This window comes from Haliotis asinina, chromosome 10, assembly GCF_037392515.1.
Source record: "Haliotis asinina isolate JCU_RB_2024 chromosome 10, JCU_Hal_asi_v2, whole genome shotgun sequence".
NCBI lineage: Eukaryota > Metazoa > Mollusca > Gastropoda > Lepetellida > Haliotidae > Haliotis > Haliotis asinina.
Window position 1 is genome coordinate 32,687,160 of NC_090289.1, and position 16,890 is coordinate 32,704,049.

General features: G+C 37.3%; 1 protein-coding gene across 23 annotated transcripts in view; it reads left to right on the forward strand.

Annotated features, from left to right (window-relative positions):
- The window catches only part of LOC137298154 (poly(rC)-binding protein 3-like), a 351,152-nt gene extending 334,494 nt beyond the window's left edge, over positions 1 to 16,658 (forward strand). For 5 of the 23 annotated variants that reach the window (XM_067830277.1, XM_067830278.1, XM_067830276.1 and 2 more), the window contains 6 exons: positions 3,438 to 3,557; positions 4,856 to 4,945; positions 5,926 to 6,043; positions 7,085 to 7,223; positions 9,174 to 9,293; positions 14,062 to 16,658. In XM_067830277.1, coding sequence (XP_067686378.1) covers positions 3,438 to 3,557; positions 4,856 to 4,945; positions 5,926 to 6,043; positions 7,085 to 7,223; positions 9,174 to 9,293; positions 14,062 to 14,098 — 624 coding nt within the window. In that variant the 3' untranslated portion in view covers positions 14,099 to 16,658. Of the gene's footprint in view, positions 1 to 3,437; positions 3,558 to 4,855; positions 4,946 to 5,925; positions 6,044 to 7,084; positions 7,224 to 9,173; positions 9,294 to 11,534; positions 11,640 to 12,372; positions 13,825 to 14,061 lie in introns of those variants that run through there. The other 18 variants (XM_067830285.1, XM_067830284.1, XM_067830283.1 and 15 more) reach the window with 6 other exon arrangements.
- Positions 16,659 to 16,890: the final 232 nt, after the last annotated feature.

Sequence of the window (16,890 nt, forward strand, 5' to 3'; positions counted from 1 at the left end):
TCCCCTACCTTTTTTAAATGGTCGTAGGTCCGACATTGTTACTCTCAAGAGCAAGTTGATCCCAGCATGTGGATGCTGTTTAGTTTTCTAGAACAAGAAAGAAAATACCTTGACTGTCTGGTCTTACATTGTTTCTGTACACTTAATTGAGGCAATTTTCTCCTTAGAGGAAGTCTTTTGATCATGGCACTAACGGCCGTATAGTTTTGTAGGGATACCGCCATATCTGTGTAAGCAGATGTGTATGACCATCATGACTTGGATTGCCCTGCTTGTAATTAGTGAAATACAATACACTCTAGAAGCTGAAATGTGGTACATCTTAGTTGTATGTTTGTGTTAATGATGGAGATGGTTTAGCTAGAAAGCTTTAGTATAGCTGGGTGGCCCTGTTGTCAAGAGTGCTGGTATTTACCGAGAGGAGTCGTGTCACTTGGGCAGGACAAAAATGTCTATTGTTTGAAACCCCAGTTATCCCTGATTGTATGTCTAGTTTGGGCAGTTTTACCTTCAGGACCTGTATCACTTCAGGTTTGCCTCTCTCAAGCTGTCTGGTTGAGGTAGGCTGGTGGTTAAAGTGTTGACTCGTAACAGGGAAGACCAGGGTTTGATTCCCCACAAGGGATAGAATGTGTGAAGCCCAATCCTGATGTCTAAAATATAGCAACTCTTCTAAGAGCATTATCCACTTCCTGCCCCTGAGAATGTTTTCATGCTTCCTGACTCTTGTCTGAAAATCCTAATGTTTAAGATATTTACACTTGTCTTGTATTTCTTTCACTGTTGGGGCGGTGGGGTGGCCTGCTGGTGGGGCTCGTCATGACTTGAGGACACAGGTTCGATTCTCTACATGGGCACAGTGTGTGAAGCCCATTTCTGGTGTCCGCGTTATGATATTGCTGAAATATTGCTAAAAATGGCATAAACCAAACTCACTCACTCACTGTCAGTTTGTGATTTAGCTGGAATCCTGTTCAAAATCAGTGCTAAACCAAACTCACTCACTCACACAGTAGCTTGTTTGAAATGTAACAGTCTTGAAATATGTGATGTTCCAGCTTCAAGGTTGACTTGTCACATATATTTTCTTTCTTCGGCATGTGACTGCCTGATGACTGTTCTAATGTGAGTGTGAAGACAAGCTGTTGTGCATATGTTGCCCACCTAAGGGGGACCCAAGTTTACCTTGCTGAGTGATAACTAGATATGCATATTGTCAAATCTTGGGAGCAGTGTATCCTTCAGGAACAGCTGTTGCAGAGATGCTGAGCTGAGCTACTTGTACATGATGAGCTGAACCAGTCTGGCAATGAATGCATGCTGTGGAGACGTGAACAAACAGACATACTCAACAACCCAGAAAAGCTAAAAATCATGAAATGCGAGAAATAATCTTCCTGACAGAAAAATCTTTATTTCTTAGTCATAACCTTTGAAAAAGTATTAGGTAGAATATAATTTCAATTAATGAGCGCCAGTGAAAAAATAATAAAATGATATCTGCATGTACAATATGCAGTCGGCTTTGGAGCTTCTTCAAGACTTCTTCCAAACAAAAAAGAAGGTTATGTGCTGACATCATATATCAAGGACGAAGTTGTGCGTGTTGTGGGAGTTGTGCACCTGGTATTTGACGTCACTTACACACCTGACCGGATTGCACTGAATCTTTTACGTCAGCTTGCGGAATGACACAACATACCAGATCGCTACCTGAGTAGAAGAGGATATTTTCACCCCTAATCTGCAGGTTTCTTTGCTGTACTCTTTAACAGTTCTGCTCAGATAGATGTGCAATAGACACTATCAGTGCCAAAGCAAATTTGCTTTTCGTAAAATGTCAAAGAAAAACTCCTTTCTAGATGTTCCTGCATCCCCTGAACCGAATGCAAGCCTCGATGTGGCATGAAAGCAACCCTCTTGGACCTTCTGTCTGCCTCACCAGCTGCTTTCGACAGAATTGTTTCATCATGGCTTCTAAATCCTGAGCCCTCCTACAACCTACCTTTGATCAGCGAAGGAACATTAAATGTTACGCCAGCAGTTCTTGCATGCATGTGAACATTTTGGAAAAATATGCCCAGGATTAACTTCTGTATTCCTTACAATTGAAGCATCTGTTTTTAACTCAAACTACCGCCTGTCTAAAAATGAGAACCACTTTTACATGTAATGTGCAGAACACAGCTCTTGTGTTGAATCTTTGGGAGTAGTTGGGTGGGGAGTAGTAGGTGAAAATAGGCAGGTATGACGGCTGTCGGAAATACTGAGAAAGCTGTTGTATTTTCGCTGGAGCTCAGTAAATGCCACTTAGTCCTGCTTGTGATGGGTAAACAACGACTATGGTGAAGAGATATTTATTTTACACATTTAGAATGAAATTGGCCCAAGGCATGTGTTTGAAAGCTGTTGGAACCCGAGGCACGAGAGCCTCTCAGGTTGTGTAGCAACTGTTGGTATTTGAAATACTTGTGAGAGCACACTCGTTGCTGTCTGTACACTTACTCAAGGAGACATGACTTCAGATGTTGCTTGGATGTCAGCTCCTTCCATACCTGCTGGTGTATCTCCCGCACTCTTGAACAATTATCCCTGACACCACTTCCGATGCATGTCTGTCTGTCTGTGTGAGTGAGTGAGTAAGTGAGTGAGTGAGTGAGTGTGGTTTTGCACCGCTTTTAGCAATATTCCAGCAATATCATAACAGGGTACACCAAAAATGAGCTTCACACATTGTCACCATTGGGGGAAAAGAACCAGGGTCATCAGCGTCTCCAGCAAACGCTTTAACCTTTTGGCTACCCAACCACCCCTATCTGAAAATGTAAAACTTGTGAATTTAGTGGTGCTTTCCATGGTAGATAGAATACGCAATAGCACTTCATTACTGTAACGGGTTACTGCCTTGTTTCAGGTTCTCACTTAGACATGAACGGGAGTTAGCAGCCTTAGCTGAACACATGCATGACAGAAAAAGTGATATGCTTGTGTTTCAGGAATTGCATGTATTCTTATTTTGTTTGTGAAAGTATCCATGAATGTAAAACCCACTGAAATATAAAAGTACATTTCAAAACATGACATGACATTTGAAAGCGTGATGGAGTAATTAACGGTTTTACAGAACCAATGTCAAGGCCATTTCATTGTTAGCGTTGTGATTGGAGAACTGTTTAGTTTTGTGTTACAGTTTGTGCAATTCTTGACTCTGTCTGTACAAGAAGTGGCGTTTCTGCTTATTTCAGTGTCCGGGGCGGAGCCCAGGCTAGCCTCTCCCTGTCACTGAGAACATGTCCTTCAACCGTCCGTCTGAGCCTTGATCAGGTCTGCCTGACCCTGTGTCATCGTGCTGATCGTCGGTGTCTATGTAGCTTCTCTCTGTCACCTTGTTATACCTCCGTCTTAACCACTTCTCTCTTCCATTTCTTTCCTCACAGTCCCCTCCTAAGGGCGCCAATATCCCCTACCGTCCAAAACCTGTAGTGTCGCCTGTCATCTTCGCTGGGGGCCAGGCATACACAGTGCAGAACCAGTTGGCCCCTGTGCCCAGCCCAGAGGTAAGTGAGACCAGCCACCAACCACTAGCCTCTCCTCTCCCTTAAGCTTAACCTGTGGCCCACCCCTCCACTTGCCGCCTTAACTGCAGCACTGTTATATGCGTCACATGGATCGGGGGACCTGACCAATCAGCTTCCTCTCGTGAAAGTCGAAGTTTATTTCAATACCGTTTCTGAAAGAGGTTCTCGTTGAGCTCACAAATTTTGACCTACACTTAATGAATGGGATTATTTTTCACTTCTATTTTTCAAAAATGAAATATGAAAAGGTGTTTTATCAAAAATGTTTGGCCATTGATTGCATAATTTTTGTGTGCGTGTTTTGTTTTTTTTTAAAGCATGACATATTTAGAGACTCTGGAAATCAGCTCTTTATTGCAAAAATACTTTGTTATAAATATTTATTGGTTAATTCAAACTAGACTGACTTTCACAAAATGGAAGATGCTCTGTGATGGTCCTCACAGAATTACACCATACTAAAAAGCATTGTGAATGTTTTAATCTCATACCACAAACAAATAACAATACTTTTTAAAGGTGACATGTAATGAGGTTTTGAAAGATTTGTAATGTCAGTGAGTGCAAAGTTTCATAATTCATCAGTCAAGTTGGACAAAGGGAAATAACTCTAAATATGCAGGACTACAAGCAAGTGTTCACTGCTTCCAACCTGGCAATGTTGCCAAGACTTTTTGTCCTTGTGGTAGCTATGTACGACATCTATCAAAATAAATGTTTCGTGAGTGCTTGTTAATGAATGTTTCATGTCAAGTCATGATTTTAAGTCTCATTTTGTATTTTTGGGCACAGAAAAGAAGCATGAACATTTAGAAAATAATTTGGACATTTTGTGTTAAGCATTATGTTTTCATGCATGTCATACATTATTTAAATAATTAAGACTTCTAATGGTCTGAAATGAAAAAAGGATGCATTGTGTAATTGTATAATTGCTTGATCAGTCTCTATCTGGATGAACTTAGAAAAGTGAAAATTATAAAAAAAGAAACATATTGTTTATTGTTAATTTTTAAAATGTTGTCATAATTTAATTGTAATTTACCTGAAAAAAGAAACAACGTTTTCTCAAATGGCTTGTAGCCTGAATGATCCATATCTAGACATATATCACAATTGGTTGCCTGGCATCCAGAATATTAGACTTTTTGTAATTAGTAATTTTTTTTAATTGCATGTTTTTAATATGTCCAGGAGTACATGGCAAATGTGTGCATGCTTTGTGTGCTTTTTAACAAGAATGCAAATTTACTCCAATTTTTGTTTGTTAATTAAAGTGCCCCCCTTTAACGAGAGGAGTCCGGCCACAGGTAGGATATCAAAATGTCGTGGATATGTTTGGTGCGCCAAAGACTGCTCCACAGATGGTACATGGCTTTTATTATTTTTATAATCCAGTCATTTAGTGCCAGTATAGGAGACTTTAGTCAGACTCCCCTGTGTCTCAATCAAGAAATGTCAATATCATTTCGTTTCTTTTTATCAAGTTGCATGCATATGTTAATTAAGTGCAAGAAAAAGACCAAAAGTTGTTCCAAGACCCAAACTATCCATGAGGATTGTTGATTGTTTTCTGCCATTAAGACTAGAGACAAGCTGACTATTGTCTCCGTTTACTATATTGTGTATGATAGATATAGAAAAATAGATCAATGTAGGCGTGTCCCCCCACTTTCAGTGTGTCAACTGATGGAATAAGAAATATGAATATTTATCAAAACTGAATAAAATTTTAGGATTCAGAGATTCTTTTTTTATTATTTTTTTAAAAAATCGCTGTAGTATATTACTCTAATATTGTATAGTTGCATAATTCTCACCTTGAGTATTTTGGTACCTGTAACTATTAGTGGTAGCGTTACTGATCTGCATGCTGACTGTTTCTGTGTGGCATTGTCTGTGATGTTACAGAGCATTGTTAGTTTACTAATACAGTTTTGATATAACACTCACCACTGATTGTTCACTTCTTTATATGTATTTTTGTAAAATTGTTTTTATTTGTAGAAAATTGATCTGAAGTGCCTGTCATCAAATTTGTTAACATATATTTATGTTTTTATGTATTCTTTGAAGTTTTGTGGTGTCCATCTTTCTTTTGGGGCTTGATGTTTTATTGAATTACATAGTTACTGTTTGAAGTAATAGAAGACAAATGTTATGGGTAACAAGGTCTTGAAATATTTTTCACATTTCTGGGCTTCTAAAAAAAATATTTAGGGTGTTATCCATAAGATTTGTCTTGTATTACTACACCAATGTCTAAATGCTTTTCAAGAATGCTTGAAGTAGTTTTAAGCTTTGCAGTACTCATGGTTGATAGAAACCGATTAATAAAGCCAAGCAGATTGACTATAATTCTCAGATGAACAAACTGGCGGGACAGCACATGGCGATGGCCCATCCTGTGCCCATGATTCCCACAGCCCAGACAGTGCTGCCGGGAGGATGCATGGCTATGAACGGTGAGAAACAACACAAGGAAATCTCTTCTTGATTTTTTTGTACCATGAATATAATGTTATTATTGTATGGACTAGTGCTTGATTTTTATGACGAAAGGAAATTTAGAAATTACTGTCATTTAGGAAGGTGTAGTATTCAGTATTTATAGTGCAGGAATAATTTGAATGTGTAAAGTGTTTGCTTGTTACACCTAAGACCTGGGTTCAGTTCTTGTCTCAGGACTGTGTTTGAAACCTATACCCTGTCTATGTTGTTGGATACTAAAGACATGGTGTGCGAAGCCCACACCTGGTGTCCCCCTGCAGTAGTAATGATGGAATGTTGCTAAACATGGTGTAAACGTGAATTCATTTAGTCACTATTTTGCTGGAATATTGCAGAAAGTGGTGTAAATCCAAATTTACAATATATAGCATCTCTGTATATTACCTGATAACATTTCAAGGGTTGTGGGATTGTTAAGTAGTAACGCCAAAGACCTTGGTTTGATTTTCCTCTTTGGCATCAATTCTGAGGATCATTCTTGTTGTCCAATGCCATGCTATTGATGAAAAATATTGCTGAAATTAAAGGTGGCAAAAATCTCAACTCTGTAACACAATCTAGGATTTCAGTGAAATACATATATTCTTGACAAGGAGGCCAGACCAATTTTGTTTCTTGTTTTACGGATCCGCCTGCCGTATTTTTTCAAGTACAAGATAGAAAAAAGAATTTTACACGCTCAAAAAATTATTGGCCAAAAATGTAAATTTACAAGTAAAATATTTTGTTATTGTTTTTTTTGCCCCATATACACTTCATAAATTGCCCAAAGTAAAATACTTTGAGTATTTCGCAGGAATGTTACTTGATTGGTGGTTTAAATTTTTTTTGTTTTTGTTTTCCCATCCTATCTTAAGGATTTCTGAGGACAAAAATCAAGAAATAGTAAAACAAGAAACAAAATTGGTCTGGCCTAATTTAATAGTTTGTTTATGATCTTATGAATGTGTATATATTTAACAATGTTGCCTCATGGTTCCATTGATGATGTTCAGGGTTAACAACGCTCCACTTCGCACGGCCCAACAACACCGCAGCAGTACCAAACAATCAACAGACGCATGAGATGACAATTCCCAACGATCTCATTGGTTGTATCATTGGCCGAGGAGGACAGAAAATAAATGAGATTAGGTAAAGTTCTAAATATCACCTCGCGTCTAAATATCACTCATCTATATATTGTGTAAACAGTGCATGTTCCCATAAAGGGCCTTCCCCATGCTTAAGGAGAACTTCCCCATATGTTGTAATGTGTACCTCAGTGTTGCTATGCTTTTGTAACATATGGTATTGGTGCAATGCTTCAGTATCTATACTCAGGCCTTTTTAATCATTTTGTAGTTAATGCATAATACATATGACGACTGGTGACCATAGATCATGTTAAGGTATTGGGACCTGTTCCACAAAGTGATCGTCATAAGTCAAGGTATGGGACCTGTTCCACAAAGTGATCGTAGTGCTATGACTGTCGTAAGTCAAGGTATTGGGACCTGTTCCACAAAGTGATCATAGCGCCATGACTGTCATAAGTCTATGTTGTAGTGATTATGATTATCTTAGCACTACGATCACTTTGAGGAATGTACCTTAGTTTGTCTGCAGCCACACTTCAGACCTGGTTGATACACATCATCATCATATCCTATGTGGGTTGATGCTCATGATATCAATCACTAGGATCTCAGTATATGGGAGAAGTGAGGATTTTCTATATAGCAGAAACACTGTCAGTGTAGCCCGGAACCGAACTCACTGCTTGGTAGCCAAGTGGTTAATGTGCATCGAAAATCCAGGTTCAGTTTTCCACATACACGTGAAGTCTATTTCTGGTGTTCCTCACCATGATATGACTCGAAAATTATTAAAGGCATAACAAACCTACCTCACCCACTGTTTAACAGGCAAACCAAATAATTCCAATAGCTGCAATATGGACCTCCTAGTTTCACACCCGACCAGATAATACCAACAGCTGCAGTATTGACCTACAGTTCAACACCCGACTAGATAATACCAATAGCTGCAATATTTACCTCTTAGATTAACAGGGAACCAGACAATTTGAATAGCTGCAATATACACCTCCTAGTTCAACACCCAACTAGATAATACCAATAGCTGCAATATTTACCTCTTAGATTAACAGGGAACCAGACAATTTGAATAGCTGCAATATACACCTCCTAGTTCAACACCCAACCAGATAATACCAATAGCTGCAATATTTACCTCTTAGATCAACAGGCAACCAGATAATACCAACAGCTGCAATATAGACCTCCTAGATTAACAGGTAACCAGATAATACCAACAGCTGCAATATAGACCTCCTAGATTAACAGGCAACCAGATAATACCAATATCTGCAATATAGACCTCCTAGATTAACAGGTAACCAGATAATACCAATAGCTGCAATATTTACCTCTTAGATCAACAGGCAACCAGATAATACCAACAGCTGCAATATAGACCTCCTAGATTAACAGGTAACCAGATAATACCAACAGCTGCAGTATTGACCTCCTAGATTAACAGGCAACCAGATAATTCCAATATCTGCAATATAGACCTCCTAGATTAACAGGTAACCAGATAATACCAATAGCTGCAATATTTACCTCTTAGATCAACAGGCAACCAGATAATACCAACAGCTGCAGTATTGACCTCCTAGATTAACAGGCAACCAGATAATTCCAATATCTGCAATATAGACCTCCTAGATTAACAGGCAACCAGATAATTCCAATATCTGCAATATAGACCTCCTAGATTAACAGGCAACCAGATAATACCAACAGCTGCAATATAGACCTCCTAGATTAACAGGCAACCAGATAATACCAACAGCTGCAATATAGACCTCCTAGATTAACAGGCAACCAGATAATACCAACAGCTGCAATATAGACCTCCTAGATTAACAGGCTACCAGGTAATACCAATATCTGCAATATAGACCTCCTAGAATAACAGGCAACCAGAAAATACCAATAGCTGCAATATAGACCTCCTACTTATGAGCCGTCTCCACAGTCCACAGAACAAAGCATGACACCACTTCCTTACTTACAGGCAACTGTCGGGTGCTACCATTAAAATTTCCAATGCAGAAGAAGGATCTGCGGATCGGAAAGTGACGATCTCGGGAGCGCCAGAAACAATTGGCCTGGCGCAATACCTCATCAACACAAGGTTGGTACAGACTTCATATTGCTTCTATTCCACCGGCCATAGGTGAATGTTGAGTACATGTGATCCAGCACTAAACTTGCTCCCTAGCTGTGTACACCGTGTACGACGCACCAGCTATACGCAGGCTATACTGCATAAGCTGCCTCAGTAGTTCATAGGCAGACATGCCCATTTGGTTGTTGATCGTGGTGTTTTCTGCTTTCGTAGTTCAGGCCATGTCTAGCTCTCCACTGCATGCTGAAATGTCTTATTGTGACTACTTGTGAAACTGCTGTTGTTGGTTTTTTTTGGTAGTTTCAGACTTTTTTATGTTGGTGTATATTTTTTTTAAAGCTTGTATTTGTAACTTATTTACATATTTATTTTTTGTTTTTAATTTTTTTGTCTTGTAAGCAGGCACTTTTAACCAAAAATGGACTTGATCAAGTTACTACATATTTATATAAATATGATGTGGATGTGTTCTGTTGTGAATGTATATACTTGTAGTGACTGTGCATATTTATTGGAGTTTAATGTAAACTATTGACTCAGTATGGAGAACTCTGTGATTTTTTGTTGTTTGCTCAAACATGGAATACTCAAGTTATTTCTGATGACATAATACCACATACTTTCACTGGCAAGCACGTGAATTTTTTCAGTGTGATAAGCTGTCATGTGATCAAAAGAGACATTTATTGTACTGGAGATATATTATCGTTTCAACTGCTGAATAATGTTTTGGAACAAAAAGAACAGATATTGTTCTGTTGAGAAACACATTACATTTTCTAGAAAATAAAAGTATTCAAAAGAATTGACTCTTGATTCATTCAAAAACACAAGGTAATTGTTTCAGTTCTCGAAAGACGAACATTTTAGGGAAAACAAGAGTGCATGAGAAATATTTGTTAATGATAATTCACAAATTTGTGAAAAGTCTGTAGGCTAATTCTATAAAATGAGGGCAATTCTGCTAACATCTTCATACGTTTGGAATGAATTGTGAATTATTTTCAGTTGAATGATTTTGCTACATGCAAAGTGTTATTTTCTGCAAATTGATTCAGTTGCTTGCAAGATGATGGGATAAATTTGTAATGAAGCTTGTCATGCTCAGTGTTGTTGTGCTTTTAAATATATGTATCTATACTTATTATGGAAGTAAAAGAGTATTGCTCAAATCATATTTGGAACTGTGGCGGGGTTTAACTCACTGACCATTTACGTGTTAGAAGCATGAGTCTCGGGTGATCAGCTGTTCACCACTGCAGGCATGTTTAGAGAATGTTTTTTTGGTTTTTTTTATCTAGAAATTCTGTCAATGTCATGCATGCATATTGCAAATTGAGATTATTATTGATGTCTTTCACTTACAACAATCAAGTCGTATGCACCTTTTGAGGCCTATTTTGCACGCATGGAAATACATTTTTCATATATGTGTCCGATGCACATTTCTGCAATCGTGACAGTTGTAAACCAGAAATATACACATTATGAAATAAAGGTTGAATTTATCATTGTCGTGTTTTTCTATCCATACCTTGAAATCAAATATTGAAATTCAAGTCCTTTGAAGTAGTTTGCCAAGGGGAGATAATTTGGCTGTTGAATGGATTGCCTCCCTTGTGCCATGTGTGAATTTGTCTTGTACGTATTGTAGTGTTTTCATGCATTGTGACCAAGGCTGCATCACCACAGAAACTCATGCGTGGACAAATAGGACTGATAGGAATAAACAGTCATAAACAGTGTTTATCCGAGATAGAATAGAAGCTCAAGTGTCTGGTTTACTAGATAAGGGCTAACTTGATTGTGTCGACTACTCTCGGAATTCCTCCCTCTCCCTGACTAGTGTTTAGCTGCCTTCCAATTAATTTGTATCAGACTGCATGGTTTTGCCCTGATGTAATAATAATGTTGTCAAGCAGTACCTCTTATAAAGCTTTCTGTTATAACGGATTACTAATTGCCTGAGACATAACACCTTTCAAAACCAAATAAAAAATCTGCTTTGCTTAAAAAAAGAAAAAAATGAAGTTCAAATTGTCTGAAATTCTTTTGATCACAGTGGTTCAACAAAACACATTTTATCTTTGGGCAAAAATCAAGAATAATTTTGGCTGAGCATTTTGAAATTTTTGGACAAATTGAGAGTAAATGTTTACAAGCAGCTTATGTATTTTGAAACCCTGCTGTAGTTTTTTGGTAATATTTTTTTCTGTTATTTTACAGCATGAATTGTTTATTTTGCAGGTTTACAAGCCTCCCAGCTTAATGTGTTCTTTTGTTTATATACATTGTGTTTTGCTGTATTTTATGTTTATTTATTGTGCGCAAATTTGCCTATAGCCTGTCACAGCTGGTTAACAAAAGATTGCTATACTCTTACATCACTTAATCCATAATGGTGAATGGGTGCTCTATGAACAGGATTATCCTTCATATTCAAATTAATATTAATTTTAATACATATAGAATCTCTTTTAGTTATTGATATATACAAATGCACATTACTTCTTTCAATATACACAATATTTTTGTAAAGTCACAACTAACATTTTATTTATTTCCCTCTGCAAAGACTGATTTTTGGATTTTCCCATCAAAATTTCACTTCCTAACATGGAAACAAAACTAATCTCAAGAGCTGAATAAGATCTGAATTTAGCATTGATGCTAAAAATAAAATGTCCTTATACGACAGCATTTATTCTCTACAGACCTCATGGTACACACTTTGGACACTTTCTATTAAATTCATGCCATCTGTAGAATTCACTTTCACATTGCTTTCATGTTGCTGTCGTAGCTTTAGAGTTTAGGCTTCCGATAGCCTTAGCATTGCTTTGTGGATGTGGTCCCTTGCCGAACTGGCCCTTTGGCATCATTTTTATTATCATTCTTTCAAACACGCAAAAACAATGCTTCGTCACTTTCCAAAATTAACCTTCTCCCTCTCTAGCACATTAACAGTCTTTGCAGGGCAGTAATTTTTGTGGCATTGTATGTAAATGTATGTATGTTCTTGTAGTGGTGGGTTTGTGGACTGTGTTTTTGTCTAATACTTTTTTCCCTCCCTTTTTCTCTTCAGCATGGAAATGCATAAGACCTTGACCCTTGACCCGACCTCGAACCCAACAACCTCATCCTTGACCTCTGTTCAATCCCATGCTCCCTTGGCAATTCCGCTGAGTCAGCTGATGAAACCAGTGCCAATGCTAGGCCTAAATATGGGCGTTTTGGATGCAAGTGCCGATCGAAAAAATCTCATGCCCAAAATGAGGGTTGGGGTGACAGCTAACACAATGAAGAAAGCAGAGCGACCTAAATTTGCTCCTTACTAATGAATGCTTGCTCGCTCCTGTTTTCCAGCCTGGGATCAGGCAATAATTTGAGCTAACAATAATGTACTTAACACCTGATTGGTTGATTGGACAATTGACTAATTAGCGAAATGTATTTTCGTTAAGGACAGATTGGTAGAAGGTGATTACGAGAGATTTTTTATAAAGAAATTATAAAATCATTGAAGAATATGAAATTTATATATATATTCTATATTCTTTTTCATAAAAGATATTTATTTATTGTAAAAGAAGTCAATAGTTAAACAGATGATTTAGAATGACATTAATTTAGTTTTTTATGTGGATTTTCATGTGATGATGTTATTCTCCAATCAGTAGTGATTTTGTAGAGTTTGTATTATCATTTACCCATTTGCCAAATTGATTTTGTTTTTTTTCCCTTTTGAAAGAGTATTATCATAATCATTATCATATGTAGTACTTACTCATTTGTAAACACTCATGCATATTATCCAACTTTTGAGAGGTATATATAATCATAAATAGTCTGTAAGCCAGTTCTTAATCCAAATGCAACAAATTGCCGATAGCTATCTGATTGATACATTCCAACATTCAGCAAGAAGCCAGCCCAGTCAGGGTACTGTTCAGGTATATTGTATTCAACAGACAATGTTAAATGGCCATACAGATAGACGGAATGACACTGTAGACTAACTTGGACAAGAAACGCAATATTTTTTTTGTTAGTCTGGTCACACAGTATGTACAGACAGTATAATAAGGGTACTGAAATATTCATCCTAGCATAATTGTTCTTTTCATGCAATATTGTGTTTGCAATACTTATCTTCCTTGTTTGCGGGTGTTGTTTTCTTGTCACGATATTACATGGCTGAGGCCAATCGGCTTCTCTCTGACCCAAAATGACAGCGCCAGTGGGTGGGTGGGGAGGGAGATACGAGATTTCCGTACTGGGAAACCAGGGGATAAGGTGTTACTGAACGCCCAAGTCGAACTTGATAAGCATTTGCTGCCACATTTCTCGTCCTCCAGTCAAGATGCCGTCCTGTATCTTTAAGTTTTTCATCGCAATACCAGAAGCCTGGCCTGTCATTTTCGGTCAGACGGAGCCCTATCCAGTTGAATATAGTTTCTTGTTTTGTTAACGATAAAATGTGTCATAAGTTAGCATGAGAGAAGTGTGTTTTGTAAGTTGGGAAATGTTTGTAAAAGTGTAAAGGGAACATATAAGGAGAAAACATTCTGAAAAGCCATAATTTGTTGGATACAGTCTTGAAACAGCAGGAGACATAATATTTTTCTCTGTATCTGATAATTGTTCCTCGATATATCTCTTGCAGAAGTTTCCCAATTTGATTATTATAGAATATGAGTGATTTGGTGACAAACATTTCTTTCATAAATTGCTGGAAAAACTGGATTTTTTTCAAATTTTTGTGTCTTTTTAGGATATCGACTGAAGTTTGTGGAATGGGAATACGCTAAATATAAGAAGGACCATGTGTAAAGAATTCTTGTGAATACAGTGTCCTACAATGCTTCTGTGTGCCACTATGTCACAAAAGGGTGAAAGCAGGCAAGGTCTGAATATTCCCCCAAATTAAGCCAGCATTATATGCACTTCCATACATAAACTGTATTCAGTGACGAAGTGATGGCTTCCACCTCGGCTCAGTGACAGTGTGGGACATAGGGCAGTGTAGTACGCCTGTACAAACCGCACAACCGTATCTGTGAGAATATACGAAGCTCTCATGAAAACATTATTTATGTGGATAATGATGGTTGACAAAAAATGATGAAAAAAAAAGAAAAAAAAAAGAATATGCACTGTGCTTGACCATTGGTGCAGTTTATTTACTGAACATATTGTGTGAAGTTTCGTTTGTTTTCATTTTACCTTATGTGTGTGGGAGTTAGCTTCAACTAATCAGGGTTTTGTCCGTGTTGGAGTGTTGACTGTAGTGTATGCTGTTCCAGCTCGACTCTGTTTGTGTATTGTTGTCTTACTATAGAGATGCAGTTTTGGTGCTGGAACCAACCACAGAGTGCTATGTTGATTTATTATTCAAGTTACTCATAGCTTAACCATCATCCATTATAGGAGTTACTTCCCTTTATCTCAGGGTTGTCTCCCTTAGACCTACCTGAAGGGCTCGAAGTCATATTTCTGCAACCAATTATTGTTAGACACAGATGAATCTAGTCAGTTGGGGCTTGAAGCTTTATGCAAGGCCTCCTAGTTATAACGATATTTGAGATGCTGAGTTCTGTAAAGTTCGCGTCAAAGTAGGATCCGATTGAATACAGGAATGGTATCAACATATGAAATCCCTAGTCTTGTCTGTATTCTCTCTTGTAGTAGGGAGACTGTTTGCTACCTCATATATGTTATAATATTTTGTTTTCCCTATTATCTCTTCAATATTAGAGGTTTCCCATCTAGTACAAACATTTGGAGCATTATATTCCTCTCTGGCAGCGATTCTTCGTGAATATGAACCATTTTGTGTCACATTAGATTCCACCTAGCCTTTCCAAAATTCGAGAAAAGCCATGAATATTTCCATGGAGTCCCACAGGATAGTTACCTCCCTTAGTTCCCAAACCTTGGAGTCGAAAGGGCTAGCATTTCTGTGATAATTATCTGGTACCAGAAAATGTGATTTGAAGGCAGTCGTGGTGTAAGGTACGATTATATAGGGTAGACAGTAAGATGATCAGCTAGACAAAGCGACACTAATGTTCAGAGGAATTACACATTGACGTCATTCAGTGTAATGCTAATTTACTGAAGTCAGAAGATAAATAAATATATTTCTTTCACTTTTCATATTTTTTTTTGTTTTGCTTCTTTGTGAGACATCTTTGGTGTTAATGCCAACATTATCACAGGTGATCAGCATTCTGTTTCTTCGTTTATTCATTGGAAGCCAGTATTGAAGAAAACATCATGAAAACAAAAGAAACAATAATTCATTATTTTTTTCCATTTTGAATGTCACAGATGGTGTGCAAGGACAAAGTGCAATTTATTCAGTATTTTGCTGACAACATTGATTGTAAGTTTTAAGTGCAATGAATTTCCAATCAAAGCAATACAATTCCTTCTGTAAAGTCCTTATATAATTCTATATTTTTCTTACTGTCTGTGAACATAATTTTTTGATACAAAGTTTACACCGCAGTAATAAAAAAAATTCTGTTGTCTTGTGAGTTGCTGATAGACTTGTATATTTGTTAGGAAAATATATTTTGAGACTTGGTGTATTTTATGGTACATGTGACATGTTCAACATCCAGGTGATCCTATTTTCCCTCTGTCTGAATATATGGGATACTATATATAGTTTGTGAAAATATAAAACATATGTAAGTATTGACAGTGTTGTAGTACAGTAAAAAGTGATTTCCACAAGTATTATTGGAAACCTGTGAAATTCTACCCATTATTCAATGGCCTGTAGGTTGCCACAGCATCATGCTATTACTGCAATAGCATACATGGTCAAGCACAGTGATTGGGTAAAGGTTGTCATGTGACCATCAACTAGCCAATTATGGCACTCATGTTGGATGACCTGAATATCATTTTATTTCCCTGAAAGCAAAGGTGCCCCTAAATTATTTTTTTACTTTTTCAATGACAACCTTAATCATATTTATGAATGATTAGAACCAAAATTCACAATTTTTCTGATGGGTAAAAGTAGATGTCATTTTCATTGCTTAAAAACCCCACATGGGCACATGATCATTATTCAGGGCTGTCACATATCAAGTATTGTTACTTCCTTCAGTATTCGTCTTCTGGTCACATGACTTGGTTTGCCCACTTCACTATATTAAAGTTGAGTATACTATTATAATATATTCAGTAACTTGTTGGAAAGTTTTTTTTGATTGTTTTCATTTATAAAAAGAGTGTGGTTCACTTCGCTTTATGAACTGATCCAGACTCTCCAAGTGTATGGTATTTTCCAGTTGACAAAAGCTGTAAAAATGTGTTGCCAAAATCATGAATAAAAAAATTGAACTGTTTGAATATTATGGCTTCTGTTTTGTTTTGAAATAATTTGTGATGGAGGGAGGAAGATGCCTGCCAGAAAACAAGTAAATAGGATCTGTTTTTTACTTGTTGTTTAATACCACACTCAACAATAATCCAGGTACGTGGCCGGTCTGTAAATAATCAAGTTTAGAAAATCCAGTGATGAATATCACGAGCCCATATGTACACAATGTGTCTACCAAGTGTGTGAGGGTTCGAACTGTGG